Source organism: Chiloscyllium plagiosum, chromosome 2, assembly GCF_004010195.1.
Source record: "Chiloscyllium plagiosum isolate BGI_BamShark_2017 chromosome 2, ASM401019v2, whole genome shotgun sequence".
In the NCBI taxonomy this organism is placed as follows: Eukaryota; Metazoa; Chordata; class Chondrichthyes; order Orectolobiformes; family Hemiscylliidae; genus Chiloscyllium; species Chiloscyllium plagiosum.
Genome location: NC_057711.1, coordinates 126175504 through 126198692, shown reverse-complemented (window position 1 = coordinate 126198692; position 23189 = coordinate 126175504). Strand labels below are relative to the sequence as shown.

The following is a 23189-nucleotide window of genomic DNA, read 5'->3' as shown; positions in this document are numbered from 1 at the left end:
CAATTTAGCATGGCCAATTCACCTAACCTGCACATCTTTGGACTGTGGTAGGAAACCGGAGCACCCGGAGGAAACCCACACAGACACGGGGAGAATGTATAATTTCAGTTACATCACACTGTAAATTTTTGCTATAAATTCTGTGTTACGATCGAGCCCTCTACTATCACCCGATGAAGGAGCGTCGCTCTGAAAGCTAGTGTGCTTCCAATTAAACCTGTTGGACTATAACCTGGTGTTGTGTGATTTTTAACCTCTGGATGTTGTGAGCTTTGGAGTCCCTGTTGCATGAGCTGCACCAAAGGAGGTTTGGCTCTTCTGTGTTGAGGACTCTGCTGGTTCTCTCAGCTTCATCCTTAGCTGTGTCAGAATGCTTTGTGTGATATATGTTCATTAATTTTTTTTCTTCCTATGTGCAGTATTTTGACACATCAGATTTTACTCGCTGTTAATCTGATCAAATACTTATTTTTGTCCAGCTCATTGCCATTTCTGAGGTTCCCTTTCAGGTCCACTCGCAGTTGGATACAGGTTTTGCCTCTTTTCTGTATGAATCCATGTTGTCGAAGAAAATAAGCAGAATCCCAGCATTGACACCTGGCACATTCAGCGCAGTGTTTCCTTCATCCCCACCCTGGCACAGCCTGTTCTATTCCTCATCCAGTTTCTTATCCATTCTCAGATCATACTCTATTTCTGTCTCCACAGGGGGTTCCAGCAATTCTGCATTTCTCCAGCAATTTGTGTTTGTTACAGATTTTGTTTTTACCCTGTTTTATCACCTGTGATTAAAATCATTTGAATAGCTGTTTGATTTTTCACTTATTTGTTTTAATTTATTGACAACTGGACTGGGAGAAAGACTTATTTGGTCACTTTTGTAAGACATATAACAACATACAATAAAAACAATAACGACTGTTCTGAGTTAGACTTAGCAAGAACCTGAGGTTTGCAGGTGGAGCAAGTAGCAGTGATTTGAAAACAAGATGAAGGATTTTAAGAATAACATAGGGTCATTCTGGAAAGCCAATAGAATTTGGCAAGGACAATTGCTAAGTTTGCAGAGTCTATTTTTGGGCAGCTTACATAACAATGACAACATGTATCTACATTACACCAGTAATGTAGTTCCTAGGTGTTTCATCGGAGTCTAATCCAATATGAACTATAAATCATGGATGAGATGGAATTTACCTGAGAAGATTCAGAGGTTGACTAATATAACCCTGTTTACCTTTCTGTCTCCATGTACTCCAGATATGTTTCTGTTGCTCCAATTGTTCCATGCTGCAGACCCCTACATATATCAAATTTTAGTTAAAGGAATGAACTCAGTCAGTGTCCAGTGCATTGTGTTTCACCTTGTCTTGCTTCAGGCTCTTTTGTTTTGAATTAATCCAATTGGCAATGCTGAGTAAACACTGCTCATTCAAATGAACATTTGGCTAGCTTTCATGCTGATGATCCACTGTTCCAGAGGACTATCAGGCAGGAAATGTTCACAAAACAAATCCTGTAGCTCATTCCTTTCTCTAAATGAAAGATCATGAAGAAGTAGATTTAAATGATAATATTTGTCTTGCTCTCTCTCTAACATCCTGTAGAGTTGATCCAGTTCATTGTGAATGTTGAACATTAACAGTCATGGAAGAAAGCATTTACCCTGGAAATCAGTAAATTAATTTATTGAATGAGATTTACCACTAGATATTCAATAGAAGAATGTAAAAATGTACAAAGTGGACAAATTAAATAAATGGAAGATCTAAATTGGTCTCTACCTCATTTGCGACAGATTAAAAATTAAATACAGTTTAGCAGCGGAGAGGACAGGGGATATAACATAGAATTATCCATTCCTTTGTTCAATAATTGGTAAGTATTCTCATATAGAATGCACAGGATGTAAGAAAATGTTGATGGATTATTTATCTATGCTTGTTGCTGATCAAAGGATTCCTACCAGTGAGGAAATAGGTGAAACGTTCTGTCAATTGTTCAGACAAAACCAGTTTGAAAAATCAAGACAACCAATTAGCAGTCAGTCAGCCATTGCATAGGGGCTTTGTTCTCTAGAGATTGGCTGCCTTCTGTCAAGTCTAGTGTTTCTGCATCTTATTTCGATGTCTCTTCCAAGGTGTCTTGCATCCTTAGACATTGACATTTTTTTCCCCGTTTGTTGGACAGGGAGGGAAGATTCCAATCAGATGGACAGCTCCAGAGGCAATAGCTTACCGCAAGTTCACTTCAGCCAGTGATGTTTGGAGTTATGGAATTGTCATGTGGGAGGTGATGTCTTACGGAGAGAGACCTTACTGGGAAATGACTAATCAAGATGTGAGTACATCTAAGCATCAGAACTTGTAGACAGTCATGGAAGAAAGCATTTACCCTGGAAATCACTGTAGGCTGTGGTAGATGAATACTCAATAAAGTCCCTTTCTCCATTATTTTAACAAAGACATCAGCACACTTTTTATAATATATTTTTATCAAACTAGCTTTTGGTTCTCAAACTCCAGCCTCGCCAATAAATAAGGAGCATTAGATTAGATTACTTACAGTGTGGAAACAGGCCCTTCAGCCCAAGTCCACACCGACCCGCCGAAGCGTAACCCACCCATTCCCATACATTTATCCCTTTACCTAACACTTTAGCATGGCCAATTCACCTGACGTGCACATCTTTGGACTGTGGGAGGAAACCGGAGCACCCGGAGGAAACCCATGCAGACACGGGGAGAATGTGCAAACTCCACACAGTCAGTCGCTTGAGTCGGGAATTAAACCCGGGTCTCTGGCGCTGTGAGGCAGCAGTGCTAACCACTGTGCCACCGTGCTGCCCATTGTATGAGAAAGTAACTGAAGTAGAGCCAAAATGCAGCACACTGCATTGACATCTTAGGCAAAGCACAAATATCGAATTATGTAAACGTACAAGTCAGTACTTTACAGCAAGATAATTTTAAAGACAAGTGTGTATGAAGATATCTAGCAAAAGACCGCCACCATAGGGATATCATTTGCAAACCAATTCTCCTCTTGGCCAAACACTTGTACGATATGAGAGGATGCGTAGTCTCTTCGAAAAATTCAGAATGAGGTGGCACAGGTTCAGAACAAAGGACAAGGTAGAGACAAAAATGATTTTCTTCTCTCAGAGAATTATTGATGTTTGGAATTCTGTGTCATGTAAGAGCAGAAGTGTCTGGGTCTTTGAATATACTCAAGGTGAATTAGACACTTTCTGATTTACAAAGAACATTATGGGGGAACAAGAAGGAAAGTGAAACTGCTCTCATAATATCAATCATGTTTGTATTGAATTGAGGAACAGAATTGCCTTTTCTCTTTCAATTCTTGAGTTCCTGTGCCTAACTGCTGAGCCCAATTGCTACATCTTTAACCATGGCTTAAGTGAGATCTGTTAAATCAGGAAAGAGGGCAAGAAAAAGAGACAATACGCTCCTTGACCTTAAGTGTGAGAGAAGAATCATTTTGTGTGCTATGTGCAATAGAAGTCTTTGAATCTTTCTGTAAAGATTGACTTTTTGATTTTTGTGGCACATTGCAGAGGGGAACCTAAGCCTATGCAGTGTACTTGCCTCCTGAACCAGCATTCTAATTCTAGAGAGTACAGATACATAGGTTGTATAGAAGTGAGATCTACTTTCGAGGAAACACAAGCTGGACCTTTTCTTTTCTCATCAATTTTAATTTTTTGTGGTGAAAAGCCAATGGTCTTGCCATGAAGAAAATAGCCCAGTAATGTAAAAAAATCAAACTGAACCTGATTGTGACACGTGCATCCAGAAGCTGATACTCTGCCAAAAACACAAAGTGGAATCCTTCAGCTTTAAGGCACACATCAGATAAGTAAAGGTCAGTAAATATTCAACATGTTAGACTGCTCGTTAAGGATTACATCCACAGCAAGTTAAGTATTGACAACATAATACAATGTTCCCTTTATGAAAGGACAGGAAAGATTTAGAGGGATATGGGCCAAATACAGACTAGTTTAGTTTGGGAAACGTGGTTGGCATTGAGTTGGACCAAAGGGTCTGCTTTCATGTTGCATGACTTTATGACAGTGCTTTCCAGGTTTGTAAGCTGTAAATCAGGTTTAATGAGAAATGAGCGGAACTGCAACAAAGTGGTGTGTGACATTAGCTATGTGTTACCATTTGAAATAACATTTGGTTTGTTTGCAATAGGTGATAAAGGCTGTGGAAGAAGGGTATCGCTTGCCAACTCCCATGGACTGCCCAGCTGCCCTTTACCAGTTAATGCTTGATTGTTGGCAGAAGGATCGCAACAGCAGGCCCAAATTTGAAGAAATAGTTAGCATTTTAGATAAAATGATTCGCAATCCATGCAGCTTGAAGACATTAGTTAATGCCTCCACGAGGTATGTTAATTTCTGTGAAATGGCAATTATATAAGATGTAATTGGTAAAAGAGCCAGAGGGGAGGTGAGGAGATTTTGTTTTTATGCAGTGAATTGTATGCAACGCCTGAAAGGGTATTGGAAGCATATGCAATTGTAACTTGCAAAAAGGAGTTGGTGACAATAATTGAAAATTAAATACTTCCTCAAGGAAAGAGCAGAGGATTGAGACTTAATTGCTTGGTTCTTTCAAAGAAGTGGTTCTGGTATGATAGGCAGAATAGCTTCCAGTATTGTATCCTTCTATGATTCTGAGTAACTTTATCATGTTTCGTTTTTTTTAACAAAAATATGAACAATTGCTTGGGTTGTTGACAGTGCACTGATAAATATGGATGCTACTAGTGATACTTCAGCCAATTCCTTAATGTGTCAGATAACAAAAGCCTAGTCACCAACAGATGAATCACAGTTTTTCCATGAAATCATGTTTGCCATTTGTGCAGTCTTGTATCCTCACTATGGAGCCAACAGTCTTCTGATATGGTTGACATTATTTACTTGGACTTTACTAAAGCCTTTGACAAGGTTCCACATGGTAGACTAATTAGTAAAGTTAGATCGCATAGGATTCTGGGTGAGCTTGCTAATTGGATACAAAATTGGTTTAAGGACAGGAGACAGACAGTAATGGCAGAGAGTTGTTTTCAGACAGGAGATGTGTGACCAGCAGTGTTTAACAGGGATCGGTGCTGTGTCCGCTTTTGCTTGTCATTTGTATAATTAATTTAGATGAGACCAAAGGAAGCATGGTTAGTAAGTTTGCAGATGACACAAAGATTGGTGCTTTAGTGGACAGTGAAGGTGGTTATCTAAGATTACAAAGAGATTTGATCAATTGGCTAACGTGGTGCCGCTATTTAAGAAAGGTGGTAAGGACACGCCAGGGAAATATAGACCAGTGAGCCTGACATCGGTAGTGGGCAAGTTGTTGGAGACCATCATAAAGGACAGGATGTACATGTATTTGGAAAGGCAAGGACTGATTAGAGATAGTCAACATGGCTTTGTGCATGGGAAACCATGTCTTACAAACTTAATTGAGTTTTTTGGAGACGTATCAAAGAGGATTGATAAGGGCAGAGCGGTAGACGTGATCTATATAAACTTCAGTAAGGCGTTTGACAAGGTTCCCCGTGGGAGACTTGTTAGCAAGGTTAGATCTCATGAAATACAGGGAGAACTAGCCATTTGGATGTAGAACTGGCTCAAAGGTAGAAGACAGAGGGTGGTGGTAGAGGGTTGTTTTTCAAACTGGAGACCTGTGACCAGTGGAGTGCCACAGGGATCAGTGTAAGGGTCCACTACTTTTTATCATTCATATAAATGATTTGGATGTGAGCTTAAGAGGTATAATTAGTAAGTTTGCAGATCACATCAAAATTGGAGTTGCAGTGGACAGCGAAGAAGGTTACCTCAGATTTCAACCGGATCGTGATTAGATGGGTCAATGGGCTGAGAAGTGTCAGATCGAGTTTAATATAGATAATGCGAGGTGCTGCATTTTGGAAAAGCAAATCTTAGCAGGACTTATACACTTAATGGTAAGGTCATGGGGAGTGTTGCTGAACAGAGAGTGCAGGTTCATAGCTCCTTGAAAGTAGCGTTGCAGGTGGGTAGGACAGTGAAGAACGCCTTTGGTATGCTTTCCTTTATTGGTCAGAGTATTGAGTACAGGAGTTGGGAGGTCATGTTGCGGCTGTACAAGACATTGATTAGGCCACTTTTGGAATATTGTAATATTTGGAATTTTGGTCTCTTTCCTATTGTGAAACTTAAAAAGGTTCAGAAAAGATTTACAAGAATGTTGCCAGGGTTGGAGGATTTGAACTATAGGGCGAGGTTAAATAGGCTAGGTCTGTGTTCCCTGGAACATTGGAGGCTGAGGAGTGACCTTATAGAGGTTTATAAAATCATGAGGGGCATGGATAGGGTAATTAGACAAGGTATTTTCCCTGAGATGGGGGAGGACATAGGTTTAGGGTGAGAGGGGACAGATATAAAAGAGACCTAAGGAACAACTTTTTCACACAGAGGGTGGAACATGTATGGAATGAGCTGCCAGAGGAAATGGTGGTGGTTAGTACAATTGCAACATTTAAAAGGCATCTGGATGGGTATATGAATAGAAAGGGTTTGGAGGGATATGGGCCGTTACTAGCAGGTGGGACTAGATTGGGTTGGGATATCTGGTCGGCATGGACACGTTGGACCGAAGGGTCTGTTTCCGTGTTGTACATTTCTATGATTCTATGACTCTAATTGGGTCAATAGTCTAAAGAGTGGTAAATGGAATTTAATTTGGATAAATGCAAGGTATTAGATTTTGGTAAAACAAGCAAAGACAAGACTTACACAATTAAAAGTAGGGCCTTGGGTAGTGTTGTAGAACAGAGAGACCTAGTGGTTTAGGTACATAATTCTTTGCATTACATATAGAATCAAATTGAATTTTTGAATTGAATTTACTGTCATGTGTACCGAGACACAGTGAAAAGCTTTGTTTTGTGAGCAATACAGGCAGATCACGTAGTTAAATATCATAGATAAGTAAATAATAGGTAAACAGTGGCAAAAACAAAAACACAGGTACAGGCGAATGTTAAGAGTTTATGAGTCCATTCAGTATTCTAATAACAGTAGGATAGAAACTGTTATGAAACCGGATGGTACATGTGTTCAGGCTTCTGTACCTGTATAGATAAGGTGGTTAAGAAGGCATTTAGCATGCTTGCCTTCATTGGTCAGACCTTTGAGTTTGGGAGTCGTACAGGACATTGGTGAAGCCTCTTCTGGTGTACTGTGTGCAGTTCTAGTCACCCTGTTATAGGAACAATATTATTAAGCTGGAAAGGGTTCAGAAGCGACTTACCAGGATATTGCTGGGAATGGAGGGTTTGAGTTATAGGGAGAGGTTGGGATTTTTTTCACTGGAGTGTAGGAGATTGAGAGTTGACCTTATAGAGATTTATAAAATAGTGAGAGGTATAGATAAGGTGTGAGAGACAAAGCTCACTCACTTCAATAATTTCAGTCCAAGACAAGATCTGAATGAATAGTATTGTTTATTATGCTCTTGCTAGAGGGTGTTGTGTCCACAAGGCAGGCACACACACACACTGAATTCAACAAGTACACAATATTTATGTAATTCGTTTATCTTCCCTCCTCCCATTGCTCCTCCCCATTTACATCTGTTTCTAATGTAAACCCGGCTGTTTATCTCTGAACTCATCCAGCCTTGTCCGTGACAAAACGTTTCTCTCTGGCCTCACAAGACCGTTTGACTACCTCCCTCTGTGGTCTTCTTGTTATTTATCCTTCTTCACTGCCATCTGTTTCCGTGCTTACCAAAGCAATATTTCCTTTTATCCTTTATTCACACCGAGCTTTATGACCCCTTAATGATGGTCCTTTTTGTTTGTTTTTGCAGAACTGGGAAACAGATGCTTGTAACTGTTTGTACAGGTATATCTTACTCAACCGACACCCACCTCCCCTGATAGCCCACACTGAGCCTTGTGATTTTTGCAGAAAGAACAACGTGTACAATTCTTTTCCTTACAATAAGGCAAATGTCAGGTGTCTCTTCTCTAGGGTGGCGGATTTCAAGACTAGGGGCCATATTTCTAAGGTGAGAGGAGAAAGATTTAAAAAAGACGAGAGGCAATTTTTTTGTATAGAGAGTGGTTCATGTGTGGAATGAACTTCCAGAGGAAGTGATGGATGCAACTATATTTACAATGTTTAAAAGACGTTTAGATAAGTACATGAAAGGAAATGTTTGTAAGGATATGAGTCAGGTGCAGGCAGCGTGGACTAGTTTAGTTTGGGATTATGGTCAGCATGGACTGGTTTGACAGTAGGGTATGTTTCTGTGTTCTGTGACTTTACGACAGCTGCCAGATAAGATGCTGTACCAGCTGTCAGCACTTGTAAAATCAGTCATACAGCAGTACCCTTTACTTCCATCTCAGGACAGTAGCGATTGGTGTAAGTTGTCCTGAAGTAATTCCCGTGCAGAAGCAGAGCCCTCGTTGTGTCTCAGTGGCCATTTGAAATAATTGTAGGGTGAAAATAAGGGGGTTTAGTGAGTGTATAGAATGAGTTGCCAGAGGAAGTGATGGAGCCTGGTACAATTACAACATTTAAAAGGCATGTGGATGGATATATGAATACGAAGGGTTTAGAGAGATATGGAGTAAATGCTGGCAAATGAGGCTAGATTAATTTAGGATATGTGGTTGGCATGGATGAGTTAAATTGAAGCACCTGTTTCTGTGCTGTACATCTCTATGAGGCTATAACTGATACCCTAGTTCTGTATAACAACAAAAGTTTGTACCTTTTAATGCATTTTGCCTTTACAATGTATTGATGCGACTTTAATTCTAGACTCTCACAGGACAGTTGTAAATGGAAATGAGTGAGCAATGAAGAAAGCCAAATGGATTAATCATGCATAAATGGCACGTTAATTAGGAACAGCAGATCACTGGGGTCTTGTGGTACAGTGGGTAGCTTTCCTGTCTTGGAGTTCCACTACAAGATGTGATGTAAGAGAAGTGGATTCATAATGCAACCAAACAGACTAACCAGCAACCAATAAATTATTTTAATACATACTAATGGCAGATAGTAATAACAAAAGAAATTATTGGTCATTTAAGTGATAGATAGAAAGTTGAAGTTTCTGTCAACATTATCCATAGCTCTAGACTACAATGTAAATAATGTGTGTTGGTGCAGCAACATTCAGGTCTCTCTGAATGACCTAAAACTCATTACCATCCCAGCAGATTATTGTGCCTTGCTGGATTAGAGAACATTTCTTAAAAGGGATGAGAGTAAACAGACAATTACAAACTTTTAATAGCACATGGAGGATTTGCAACAATTGTTCATTCATGTCTGACACAAAATAGAACAGTAAAATCTTGCATTATATGCAGTATTTCAAGATGATGCCAGAACATGGGACACTTTGCCTATAAGATGTGAGGAAAACAGTTTTCACTGTACATTTATATACATATGACAATAAACTTACATCTAAATCTCAGTCTAAGTGGCTTGACCATGGTGAACAAGGGAATTTAGGAATAGGATTAAATCTGAGGAAGAGACACACAAATTGGCCAAAAATACAGCAGGGAGAAAGTGAGGACTGCAGATGCTGGAGATCAGAGTTTAGAGTGGGGTGCTAGAAAAGCACAGCAGGTCAGGCAGCATCCGAGGAGCAGGAGAATCAATGTTTCAGGCATAAGCCCTTCACCTGGAATCGATTCTTGATGAAGGGCTTATGCCCGAAACATCAATTTTCCTGCTCCTCGAATACTGCCTGACCTGCTGTGCTTTTCCAGCACCACACGCTCAACAAAAAACACAGCAGACCTGAGGATTGGAAACAATTTAGATTTCAGCAAAGATGAACAAAGCAATTGATAAAGAAGGGAAAAATAGAATATGAGTAAACTTGTGGGAAACACAAAACTGATTTGAACATTTTCAGTAGATATCTGAAGAGAAAGATTAGTGAAGATAAATGTCAGTCCCTTACAATCAGAAACCAGGGAAGTTTTATAATGGGGAACAAGAGATGGTGACCAGCTAAAGACTTCGGCTCTGCCTTTGCAAAGGAGAACACTAATGATATACCAAAAAATGTTGGGGAGCATGGGTTCTAATAAGATGAAGAACTGAAAGAAATCAGTTTTAGTAGGGAAATAATGTTGAGCAAATTGATAGAATGAACATCTAACAAATGCCCAGGTCAAAACAATTAACATCCCAGAGTACGTTAGGAGGTGGCCTGAGAATTTGTGGGTGCATTGATGGTCATCTTTCAACAGACTGTGATACAGTTCCAATGGTTGGTTTTGGAGGTGGGTGAGTTGCTCCTTTTTTATATAGCCGAGTTACATTAGCTGGGGAGAAAACAGGGAATTCTAGCCTGGCTTGCCTAACATCAGTAATGGAGAAAAATGCTAGAGTCAACTAAAAAGATAAAAGGTTTAACAGCAGAGCAATTGGAAAATAGTGACAGGAACAGACAGCGTCAGCATGGATTTGCTAAAGATAACTCATGCTTGAACAATCTATCGGAATGTAACTATTGAGAAGGGGCTGCCAGTGGATGTGGTTTATGTAGACAGCTATAAGGCTTTCAGTAGGGTCCCACACAAAAAAAAATAAAGTTAGCATGTAAAAGTGAAGAGTAAGGGATTTGGGTAGTATACTGACGTGGATAGAGAACTGGTTGGCACACAGGAAACAGTTGGAATAAAGGAATCTTTATCCAAGTGGCTGGTGGTGATTAGGCGGTGTACTGCAGGAATCAGTGCTTGGACCCCCTTAGTCAAACTATATATTAATGATTTAGATGAGGGAAGTAAATGTAATCTTTCCAAGTTTGCAAATAACATAAAGCTAGGTTGGAGGATGAGCTCTGAAGAATATGCAGAGATGTTCCATTGTGATTTGGACAAGTTGAGTGAATGGGTAAATGCATAGTAGATTTAAGAACATTGTGACATATGTGAAGTTATCCACATTGGCAACAAAAACAGGAAGACAATTATCATAATGGCAATAGGGGAGGTACAACGAGACCAGTTGTGAAAGTAAGCATACGGTGGCTGCAGGTGGTGAAGAAGGCAAGTGATATGTTGGCCTACATAGTGAGAGGAGTGAGTATAACAGTAGCAGTGTTTTTCTGTAATTATACAGGGCCTTTGTGAGACCACATCCAGAGTATTTTGTGTAGTTTGGTGTCCTTACTGGAGGAAGGATATTCTGGTTAGGGAGGGCAACCAAGAGATGAAAGGATACTGCAACACTGATTTATAAAAGATCATAATCAAGGCAATAGTCCTTGAGCCAAAGGACTATCAATCTTCCAATCCAAAGAGGAAGTGCTTTTGAATAATTTTGGAAAATCTTCAGACTGCCTGAATTTGCGCAGTCAGCACTCTACTCTAATCACAAGTCCCCAATGGTTGGTATTTCGATACACCACAGACCAGACCATTGGGATTTTCAAGTGCAGTTGAAAACAAACCAAGTTATTGTTTTCTCCAGGGAAAGAGACAGAAGGAGGTAACAAAGAATGGAAGGTGTTAATGAAAAGCAGTACAGGGAAGTGATTAGAGGCGGAATTATCTGTGATTTCATACAATGCCTACAGCATGGAAGCAGGCCAATTTGCCCATCAAGTTTACACTGACCCTTCAAACAGCATCCCACCAACCCAGACCCACGTCCTACCCTGTCCCTGTAACCCTGAATTTCCCACAGCTAACCCACCTAGCCTGCACACTATGTGTAATTTAGCATGGCCAATCCACCTAACTTGTACATCTTTGGACTGTGGGAGGAAATCCATACAGATATGGGGAGAATGTGCAAACTCCTCACAGACAGTCACCCGAGGATCGAACCCAGGTCCCTGGCACTGTGCGGCAGCAGTGCTAACCACTAAGCCACCATGTCAGTGCTAGTCTCATTTCTAGAATAAGACAAACACAGAAGGTGGCCCATGAATATGAGTTAGTGAATGTGTACGAAAGGAGAGATTAAGAAAGAATAAGGAGGCAGTAAACACTAAGGAGAGAAAGTAAAATAAGTTGAGATGGATGTTGACAAGGGAGAAAGAGAGGACTGAGGTCATGGGAAGATTTGGAAACAAAGATGAGAATTTTGAAGTGACTCCCAGTCAAGCAATGTCGATCTGCAAACTCAGGTATGAAAGGTTGATGTCAACATTTCATACCTGAGTTTGCAGATCGACATTGCTTGACTGGGAGTCGCTTTAAAATTCTCATCTTTGTTTCCAAATCTTCCCATGACCTCAGTCCTCTCTTTCTCCCTTGTCAACATCCATCTCAACTTATTTTACTTTCTCACCTTGGTGTTTACTGCCTCCTTATTCTTTCTTAATCTCTCCCTCCATACACATTCACTAACCCATATTCATGGGCATCACTTGCTTTGATTTAAGATGAAGGCAGTAATTTTTGGATGACATCAAGTTTATAAATTAAAAAATGCAGTAGACCAGGCAAGAGTGTATTGGAATAGTAAACTTCAGAGACAACAAAGAGATAAAAGAACATGTCAGCAGCAAATGAGCTAATAAAGGGCCAAATTCTGGTGTTGTCATAGAGGATGACGTAGGCTGTATAAGTGATGACATGCACGTGTGGTTGGAAGCTTACTTAATAATCAAGTACAACACCAAGAATGCACACAAACTGGCTTAACTTGGGACTGTTACAAAGAATGGAATTTCAAGTGGACACTGAGGCTGATGGCCACAGTGTTCTCAAAACTTTTACTCGAGGAAATCTTTGCTCATCCAGTACTAGATTCTGGATAAACTGTCTGAAAGTTTAACAGTGGAAGATTCAGGAAAAATGGTGATGAGAGAGAGCTGGGTGCAACTTCAGCACACTTGTGAAAACCGAGAAATTCTCTTTCACTTCCCCGTAACACGTCCACCCTTACTCTCTGGTGTCGACGAGAAAGTGGGCAATAGTGAAAAACAAAAAGAGAAGATTTCTGAAAACTTTTAGTTTGATTACTACTGCTTGTAGCTTGGCTATTGAACTGTGACAGCCTAATCACTGTAAAAGCATTTTCTTCCTCCTGAACTGTTCTTCTGGTGCTCTTTCCATGACATTGATGGGAGTAGAAGCAAGTCGAAATTGTCCTCTGCCCTTGCAGAATAGAGTGCTGGCAGTTCTGTGTCTTTAATTGACTGCTGTTTGTGTGCTCTGATAGTGGACATTATCATACTTTCCACCCTGACATGCCTTCATTATCAAATTGACAGCTATGCCACATTTATGTTTGAAGTATGAGCTTTTAGAGCAATATGGAAGCAGAACACTGCATCATACCGTCCACTGACACCATTCTTTCGTGAGTAGAAAACAGATTTCTGTGCTAAAAGAATGGAACTGCCTATATCCACCTCAAACATTGGTCTTTCAAAGGTAGGAAAAAGAAAGGACAGGAATTTTGTGCTTTTGTAAGTTTAGAAACTGAGAGGAGGTTCGTACAGTTCTCAGAAGATTTGTTAAATTATAATTTTAAATCTTAAGACCTATTGCATTTACGCTGTGACTAATGTGACACAGAGACCAAAACGTTTCTAATCTGATGTCAAATTGACTTCATTTCTCTGTATTCCTGGGTTGCTATAAAGTAGAGAGGACTTTGCAGTGGCACAAATTGAGAAACACAACTTGGAAGTCTTTTTAATAAAGCAAAGTCCCTGTGTAGATACTTTTGACAGTTTGTCTTGAACCCCAACTCTATTAACCTTGCCAGTGTTTGATGTAAATTCTGAGCTCTTCATTTAGATTCCTAATTTTTAAGAATAAAACAGCATTTTAAAAACTGTATGTTAACGACTATTACAATTAAATAAAAAGATTTTGCTTCCATTTCAACGATTGCGTTTCTCATTTCATCTTGACCACTGGGAAGTTGATCTGCTAGTTAGGTCACTGAGTTGGGTATTTAGACATTTGGTCAGATTTTGTGTCTGCTTTGTCTAAATTGCTGGGAAAGGAATCTTCTCTCAGGAACAGAGTTCTATTCTAGAAATTCAACAGTCTCATGGGTTAACACATATTGTTTGCTTCCACACTTAAAATATGACATGCATAGATGAAACAGGTAACAATGTTTGTGGGCAGCTTTCTTTGTGTCTAAGATTATTGCAGTGTGCCCTGTAGCTATTCTTCTTTTTCTGCTCACATTGGGGCAGCATAATTCAGTGTTATTACAAATTATTTATTTCTTAATACACAGTGTCAACACTACAGTGTCAAATTAGTGCAGTGGGTACAAGTGTTCTGCTCATTGCTGTTAGGATAGAGTGCAACAGACACATAAGTCAATGAAGAGGAAATGTTAACTGAAGTGACTGAGTCTTCATCTCACTGTGGTGACTTCCAGTAGCAAATGAATCCAACTGGTAACACAAAATCTATTGATGTTGTCTCAAAAAGGTGCATCATCTAATGGATGTATACTGTAAAAATATGTAGGTGTTTCAGTTCGTTAATTAGATTAGGCAGGTAAATTCTATCACTAAAGTTATTGATGTCTATGTTAAGTCCTAGAGGATGCAGGGTCCCCAAGCAGATAATAATAAAATGTTGATCTTTGAGCTGGCATTAAAGCTCACTGGAACACTACAGCAGGCCTGTGACAGGAATATTGGTGTAGGAACATGGTGGGGTGTTGAAGTGGCAGGCAACTAGGTGCTCGAGGTCATTTTTACGGATGGAAAGTAGGTGTTGTGCAAGGTGGTCTCCCCAACGTAGAGGAGACCACACTAAATAGCTAATAACATGGTCTAGATTCTTTCCCCCCATCCCAATCTCATCTTCAGTGTAAATACCACCTTTTCCTAGCTCCTATCAGCTCTGATGAAGAGTCGCTGGATTCAAAACATGAACTCTGCCTTCTCCTCACAGATGCTGCCAGACCTGTTGAATTTTGCCATCAATTTCTGCTCAAAGTAGGAATATTGGCCTGAATTTTGCTGTAATAATAATGTCGATGGGGTCAACATGAGTAAGTTAAACAGCAACCCATAATACCCATACACTTTTATTTAATTTTGTCAGAAGAAGTAGGTTTTGCTGGCAAGGACAGCATTTATTGTCCATCCTAACTGTCTTTGAAAGTTGTTAGTGAGCCACCTTTGAAAAAAAGGCTGTAAGACTGTTATGAGAGTACATCCGCAGTACTTTGACAGTGAAGGAAAATGATTTAGCTCCATGTCAGGATAGTGTCTAACTTGCATGGACATTTTAGGAGGTTGTGTTTCCATGCACCTTGCACAACACCTATAGTCCATCAATAAAAATGACCTCAAACATCCAGTTACCTGTCACTTCAACACACCACCATCTTCTTACACCAACCTTCTTGTCACAGGCCTGCTGCAGTGTTCCAGTGAGCTTTAATGCCAGCTCAAAGGTCAATATTTCATTATTATAAACTATCCTTGTTCTTCTCAATGGTGGATGTTGTAGATTTTGGAGGTACTATTGTAAATGTCTTGGAAAGCTTTTGCATTGCATCTTGCAGATGGGAGATAGTGCACTAGAAATGGAATGAGCAATTGTTTAAGGTGCTGGATGGATTGTCAGTCTAGCAGCTTGCTTTGTCCAAGCTGTACTCATCGAAGATAGTGGAGAGTATTTCATCACAGTCCTAACGTGGATGGCAGAAAAGCTTTCAGAAATTAAGGGATGAATTATTTGCCAAAGAATATGTAGATCTTAATCTATGGGGTGACATGATGGCTTAGGGACCTGGGTTCGATTCCTCTCTTGGCCGACTGTCTGTATGGGATTTGTACATTCCCTCCATGTCTGTGTGGGTTTCCTTCGGGTGCTCTAGTTTCCTCCCACAGTACCAAGCTGCGCAGGTTAGGTGAATTGGCCATGCTAAATTGTCAGTAATGTCCAGGGATATGCATGCTAAGTGGATTAGCCCTGGGGAATGCAAGGTTGTAGGTTATGGGATCCGTCTGGGTAGGACGTTCTTCAGAGGGACCGGTGTTGACTCAATGGGCCAAATGGCCTGCTTCCATATTGTAGGGATTCTATAATTCTATGGTCTGGTATTTCAGCCATGATATTTATCTGACTGCTTGTTATGAAGTTGTGTAGAATAATTGTGAATTGAAAAGTAGCGTGTGGTCCCTTTAAAAGATAAGGTGCTTTTAAAGCTTAGAGTTAAAAGAGAGAAAGGGTCTGCAAGCAGATGGGGAATAGTATAAACAGTTCTAAAATGGAAACATGTAACAATTGGCTTTGTTAATGGATAACTTAGGCTTGTTTTGATGACAAGTTTGAATTTGGTCTATTAATTTAAACCAAACATTCATAAATTCAAAACCAATTGAATTCAAAACAGATGGTGTTGACAGCCTGAAACCTATCACATTATGAGAATCTGTTGCATCATCGGTGGTATTTAAGAAATATTTTTGAAAATTAAGAGAGAGCCGACTGCCATCTGAAGGAAGGGCCATTTGTCAGCTGCAGCAAAAGCAAGTCCACCGTCTGAGAGACAAACCTGGCTTTCAAACAAAATTATTAAACTCTCTAAAAGACCCAAAGATGCCAGAGTAGCTTCAGCTCAAAATCCTCACAGGAGAATCATTGGAAGACAAGTATTTGTAACGTGAGACCAGCAGAAAGAAGATTGGAGATAAAGTGGAGAAGACATAGTCTGTGCAAACCTGGAGAGATTAAGTTTTAATTTATTGCTTTCTTATTAATTGGGTTTGTATAAATGGGACTTGTGCTTACTTGAACAGTGTTCATTCCAGCAGAATTTAGTTCACTTAGGCAATAGTTAGTACTTTGGGGGAAATTGTCATCTTGTCTACCTGTGCTAACACCTTCAGGGATCTATGGACCAATATAGCAAGGTCACTTGTTAATCAGTACTCCCGAGAGATCTACCATTCCTGAAGCATGGTGGTGAACTTAGATGGATGTTGATGTGAATCATCCACTCAGCAATTTTGACTAAAGGTGACTGCAAACATTTTGTGAATAGCCTTGCCTTTTGCACTCATATGTTCATCTCCACTATCATTGTGGTTGTGGATATCATCCAACACTGTACATTATTGAATGTTCAAAGTTTGTGAGAAGATTTGTAGCTCGGGTGCTCGTTGCTGTGGTTCTGTTCACCGAGCTGGAAGTTTTTGTTGCAAACGTTTCGTCCCCTGTCTAGGTGACATCCTCAGTGCTTGTAACAAGACTGCAAAGCTTTGATCCGGTCCACTGATTCTGGATTCATTTCGCTCTCTCTAAGCTTTCTGCTTATTTAGCACGATTCCTAACTTCTCTAGGTTGGCACTCCATTTTTAAAAACCCATGTAATTAATTCTGTTCCTGGAATATTGTCCTCATTTATCCACTCACTTGAAGCTAATGATAGAATGGGGAATATTATCTGGTCATGAGCTTACATAATGCTGATGACCCACAGTGTCCTATGATGCCGAGATTAAAACTACTGGATTTGTTCTGAATCTGTCCTTTTAGCATGCTGGCAGACCCACACAGTAGGCTACCCTTAATATGATGGGTTTACCAATATGGTCACTCACAGATGCATCTTCTACAGGTAGACTGTTGGATACCAGATTGCTGTGGGATGCAGCAATTCCTTTGAACAGTGTTAAGACGTTTGAACTGCCATTGTAGAACTCAAACCTCTGCTCACACACCACAATGGAAGCTGAGACATCAGCCATCACATACTGCATCAGTTTTAGGTCCCACAAGCATATCATTGGAACTGCTCACCAATTCTGTGCTGGAAGCGACAAGCTACAAGTCCCACATGAAGACCTGTGTAAAGTTGGGGCTACTCTCCTTGACTTCTAGACATTGACTGACTGACTGACTGACTGCAAGCATTTCAGCGTGTCAGCCCTGCACCATGTGTACAGACATATCCATCAACCTTCTTCTGTAGACCACCCCAAAGAGCTTATTCAAAGTCCTCTGCAGTGGAACACACTGTACAGCCTTGCCTTCAAGCAAGCTATTGCTTAGTCTACCTTTACTCTCTGCCATGGCTATGGTGAACCAATTCTCAGTATTTCACCACATACTGATGCTGCTTCTATACTAGTCTCTAAATCACAACAGTCATTTCCTGAGCTGGTGACTGCAATTGAGATTGAATAACACGGGTTTCTTCTTTATCGGCCATTCCCCCTACCCAGGGCCTGGCCAGGTAGCAGCTCTTGAGTATCGAGAAAGAGAACGGTGCAAGTTTAGGGTTATGGTGGGTGAAGGAGGAGAAAGAAAGATTTGCATGCTCGTACCATCTGAAACTTGTAAATCAAAAGAGACTGTGGGATTCTGAGAGAAAGCAGATTGTGAGAAGGTTTGTTAATGGGGACACCAACATCTGCCATGGTTTTAGGCCTGTGTGTAGCTATGGGCTTGGTAATGCCCAATTTAATAATGGTGAACACCCTCCCTTCCATGGGACAAGAACGTGCAGGTATGCTTGTTTCCCATTGATGTGGTCTGGCTATCTCCACTTATTTGCCACCTTATGTGCAAGAGGAAACTGTTCAGTGAGTGTGCTTGGATGATGTGGTCATTATGTCCAAATAGCTATCAGCATGTGCAAGTTGTGAAATGTGGGTGGGTTTTGCAGAAGTAATAAGTATAGTGCAGGGAGATGAAATGATGAATGTGAGGTATGAATTGTGATTGATAGGTATTATTGACAAGTGAGCGATTAGAGTGTGGTATACTGAACAAGTTGTGTGACTAGGAATGCAGTCAGTGGGATATATACGTTTGAAAATATGGCCTTGACCACTCTTGTGAGCTAATGGTCTTTTTGTGGGACTGCATAAAGGTCCTCAGGGTTTGACAACTTAGATCACACCTTTCCAAAATGTGCAGAGCAACATTGGGAAATCTTGGAGCTTACTCTTTGCTGTGTTGTGTCATTGTGGAGTGTTCCAAACCTCAAGCCTATAAAGACTTTGTCCCCATCAACTTCATCACAGTGCACCTGCCTTTAAGAGGTCCAGGTTGGCATCAAGTCAAGATTTAACTTGTGTTAGCCTCTCATAATTTTGAGCCTCACTCAGAACTTAGCACTAGCTGCATCAGCAGTGATAACCTGTAAGCTCCTGGCCCTTCACAATTCCTCATCCTCTTTTCTAGCCCTCTCCAATTTCACCATCTATATGTCTAATGGAGGACCTGTTCCAGTGTATAGGCAGGCAACTCACCATAATTGAAGAGAGGAGCTGTTTGCCTATTCACACACCTCACCTGTAGAGGGCAGCACACACTACTGGACACCCAATTACTATATGGAAATATTTGATAGCAACCCGCTGACTTTTTGTGGGCTATCAGCCTGAAATATGGCAAATATTATCCATCGCTGCTGGCTGCAAAATCTGAACCAGTGTTTGGCTAATCTCTAATTATTAAATAGTTCAATGTCTTGTTATGAAAAAGTGCTTGTAAGCCTTTTTAATCTCAGTAGTCAACTATACTTAGGAAATGATTAAGTTCAAGAAAATAGCATGTTTGCAATCAAATGGAAGACGTTTTGTTAAATATTTTAACATTGTAGGAGTGTTTATGTGCATTTCCTGTTTGTTCTAGAGTATCTAACTTGCTGGTGGAGCACAATACAGGGGGTTTCAGTGTGTATCAATCTGTGGGAGAATGGCTCGAGTCCCTTAAGATGGGACGGTACACAGACAATTTCAATGAGAGTGGATACACCTCTTTGGATATTGTGACAAAATTAACCTTAGAGTGAGTAATTTTCCTTTCATTTTTGCTGTTTGTACTGCTTGAATTAGCATAAACTATTGGAGCGTGGGTATAAACAAGTTATGTTTTTTCGATTGGACTGTCAAACTCCTTAACTAGGAAAATGAATTGAATGAGATGTCATTATTTCTTCCTGTTCCCACCTGATCCATGCTCTGTGTCTTGTCCAATGAACTCACCATAACAATATTCCCCATGCTTATCTGCACTGATTTTGACATTGCCATTGACTTGGCAAGATGCTTACTAGTTAAGCAGCTCCAACTGTCCTTATTTTATCATTTCCATAAAAGGAAATCAGTTTCACTATCTTGTTTTTACATGAACTACACTTCAAATAATACCCATGAGTAAACCTACACTGAAGACCAAACATTTTCACTCCTGTCCTCAGAAAATAAGTTCTGCAAGTTTTTGGAAACACCCTTACAGTGTGATATTATTACCACATAAATTTCATAGTTCCTCATTACCTTGTGTGTTAAGTATGAATACTTCAATACAGTGAAGCTCTGTGCTTGACTATATACCTCATAACTGACATTTCCTGGAATGATTCTGCAATCAAGAAATACTCGCTTATTTTCTATCATGGCTGCAAAATCCACATATGGATTGAATCACTTCATGTCCACTCTGAAACTAACTGTTCACAGTGCTGCACAGTGCCTTGTAGCTCATGCCTCATTTGAAGAGGGGAGAGCTAATTTGCACAATTTGTGCAAGGATAAGCTGGTGAGTGAGTATTCCTGCTGTACTTCAGGCTCAAAGTAAAGGCGATCTATGTATCAACAGTCATATTGCAGTTTATGCATGGGAAGAAACAAAGTTAATGTTTCAGGTCACAATCAGATCCTTCATCAGAATTGAGGAAAGAGTTATGTTTAGAGGTCATGTGAATGGCTGGATACCAATCACCTGATTGCATGTTTTCCTATTGCTCCAAGTTGCATTGCAATGTGGTTAGTCACATCTCATCTGGACATAACTTTTTAGTTTCTTTACTATATCCATTACCACATCCTTTGACTTTTGTACCACAAAATCACTTGTCATATAATATCTCTTGCCATCTACCCCATTATACATTGTTTATGTTCTTTCACATGCTCTCCATTTCCACTCCCAGAACACTTATTACATTTCTATCTTTTTTTCAGTTTCAGGAAGATCAGCACTGACTTGAAACATTAACTGTGTTTCCCTCTTCACAAATGCTGCTGACCTGAGTATATCCAGCATTTTCCTTTTTTATTTCAGAATTCCAGGATCTGATATTTTGCATTTTTCACATTATTCTCCCTTTATACTGCCATTTATAGCCTTTGCCTTACTATTCAGTTTACAGAATTTGTTGAGCATGGATTCTGTAACTGTGAATAACTATAGCTATAAAAGAAACTTTAGTAGTTATTATTGAAAGAATTAAGTTGTTTTGATTCCTGTTTCTGGATTATTGATTTCCCACCACAGTTGAAAAATGCAGAATGAATACTTATATTCAGATTTGCCCACTTTTTATGTGTTTTTCTCTGTTTTCTTGTCCTTTCATAAAATGACTCTATATAACTGTAAAAAACACATCCTTACTGCTGTACTCAAATCCTCTCACTATGAAGGCCAACATGGCATTAGCTTTCTTCACTGCCTGCTGCACCTGTATGCCAACACTCAGCAACTGTTCCACCATGACACCCAGGTCTTGTTGCACCTGAATGTTTCCTAAACTGCCACCATTCACTTAATAATCTGCCTTCCTGTTTTTGCGACCAAAGTGATTAGCCTCACATTTATCCACATTAAATTGCATTTATCAAGTATCTGCCCATGCAGCTAGATGTCCAAGTCACCCTGCAGCCTCTTAGCATCCTCCTCACAACATGCACTGCCACCCAACTTAGTGTTATTTGCAATTTGGAGATTTTGCATTCAATTCCTTCATCCAAATTGTGTATGTTTACTGTGAACAGCTGGGGTCCTAGCACAGAATCCTGGTGGCACCCCACACATCACTGCCTGCCACTTTGAAAAAGACCCATTCATTTTTCCTGTATGCCAACCAATTCTCCATCCACGTCAATAAATTAATTCCAATAACAAGAGCTTTAATTTTCCTTACTAATTTCTTGTGTGGAACCTTGTCAAAAACCTTTTGAAAGTCTAGATACATAACATCCACTGATTCACCCTTGCCTTCTCTACTGGTCACATCCCAAAACGTTCCAAACAATTTGTCAAGTATGATTTCCTTTTAGTGAATCCAGGCTGATTTCGACCGATTCTGTCATCACTTTTTAAATGCTCAGTTATTACATCTATAATATTTGATTCCAGCATTTGGTATGCTTTCCTTTATTGGTCAGAGTATTGAGTACAGGAGTTGGGAGGTCATGTTGTGGCTGTATAGGACATTGGTTAGGCCACTGTTGGAGTATTGTGTGCAATTCTGGTCTCCTTCCTATCGGAAAGATGTTGTGAAACTTGAAAGGGTTCAGAAAAGATTTACAAGGATGTTGCCAGGGTTGGAGGATTTGAGCTATAGGGAGAGGCTGAACAGGCTGGGGCTGTTTTCCCTGGAGCAATGGAGGCTGAGGGGTGACTTTATAGAGGTTTACAAAATTATGAGGGGCATGGATAGGATAAATAGACAAAGTCTTTTCCCTGGGGTTGGGGATGCCAGAACTAGAGGTTATAGGTTTAGGGTGAGAGGGGCAAGTTTTCATGCAGAGGGTGGCACGTGTATGGAATGAGCTGCCAGAGGATGTGGTGGAGGCTGGTAAATTGCAACATTTAAGAGGCATTGGATGGGTATATGTATAGGAAGGGTTTGGAGGAATATGGGCCGGGTGCTGGCAGGTGGGACTAGATTGGGTTGGGATATCTGGTCGGCCTGGACAGGTTGGACCGGAGGGTCTGTTTCCATGCTGTACATCTCTATGACTCTATATAGGGAACTTGGGAAGACAATTCACTTGGCTGTAGCTCGTGCATCATTATGTCTGCTTGTACTAATGCATCTGTGTCCACTGTTTTATTATTTGGAATCAATTTCATCAAAAAGGTTACATTTTCCACTAAATTAACCTGTTTGCATGAATTATGATCATTGTCTCCAAGATCAGTTCAGTTTCAAATCTACAGTTGTAAAACAATTTGACAATTTTCCTCTGTTCTTCTAACTCACGTCAACAAATTGTAACAACAGTATAACAGTGAGTCCTGCTGCTGCTGTCTTCCAACCCTGACTCTGAGTTCCCCAGTGCCGCATAACTACTGGCAGGATCGGTTGGGGGAACAAATCGAGCATTCTCCCATCCCACTTAACCTTTGTTGCCTACTAATACACTCCATCCCACCAGCCACCGACA

General features: G+C 40.2%; 1 protein-coding gene across 3 annotated transcripts in view; it reads left to right on the top strand.

The window, feature by feature from the left end:
- Positions 1 to 23189, top strand: part of LOC122563792 (ephrin type-A receptor 5-like) — a 322656-nt gene that overhangs the window by 296436 nt on the left and 3031 nt on the right. For all 3 annotated transcript variants that reach the window (XM_043718010.1, XM_043718007.1, XM_043718006.1), the window contains 3 exons: positions 2191 to 2340; positions 4221 to 4414; positions 19648 to 19803. In XM_043718010.1, coding sequence (XP_043573945.1) covers positions 2191 to 2340; positions 4221 to 4414; positions 19648 to 19803 — 500 coding nt within the window. The remainder of the gene's footprint in view (positions 1 to 2190; positions 2341 to 4220; positions 4415 to 19647; positions 19804 to 23189) is intronic.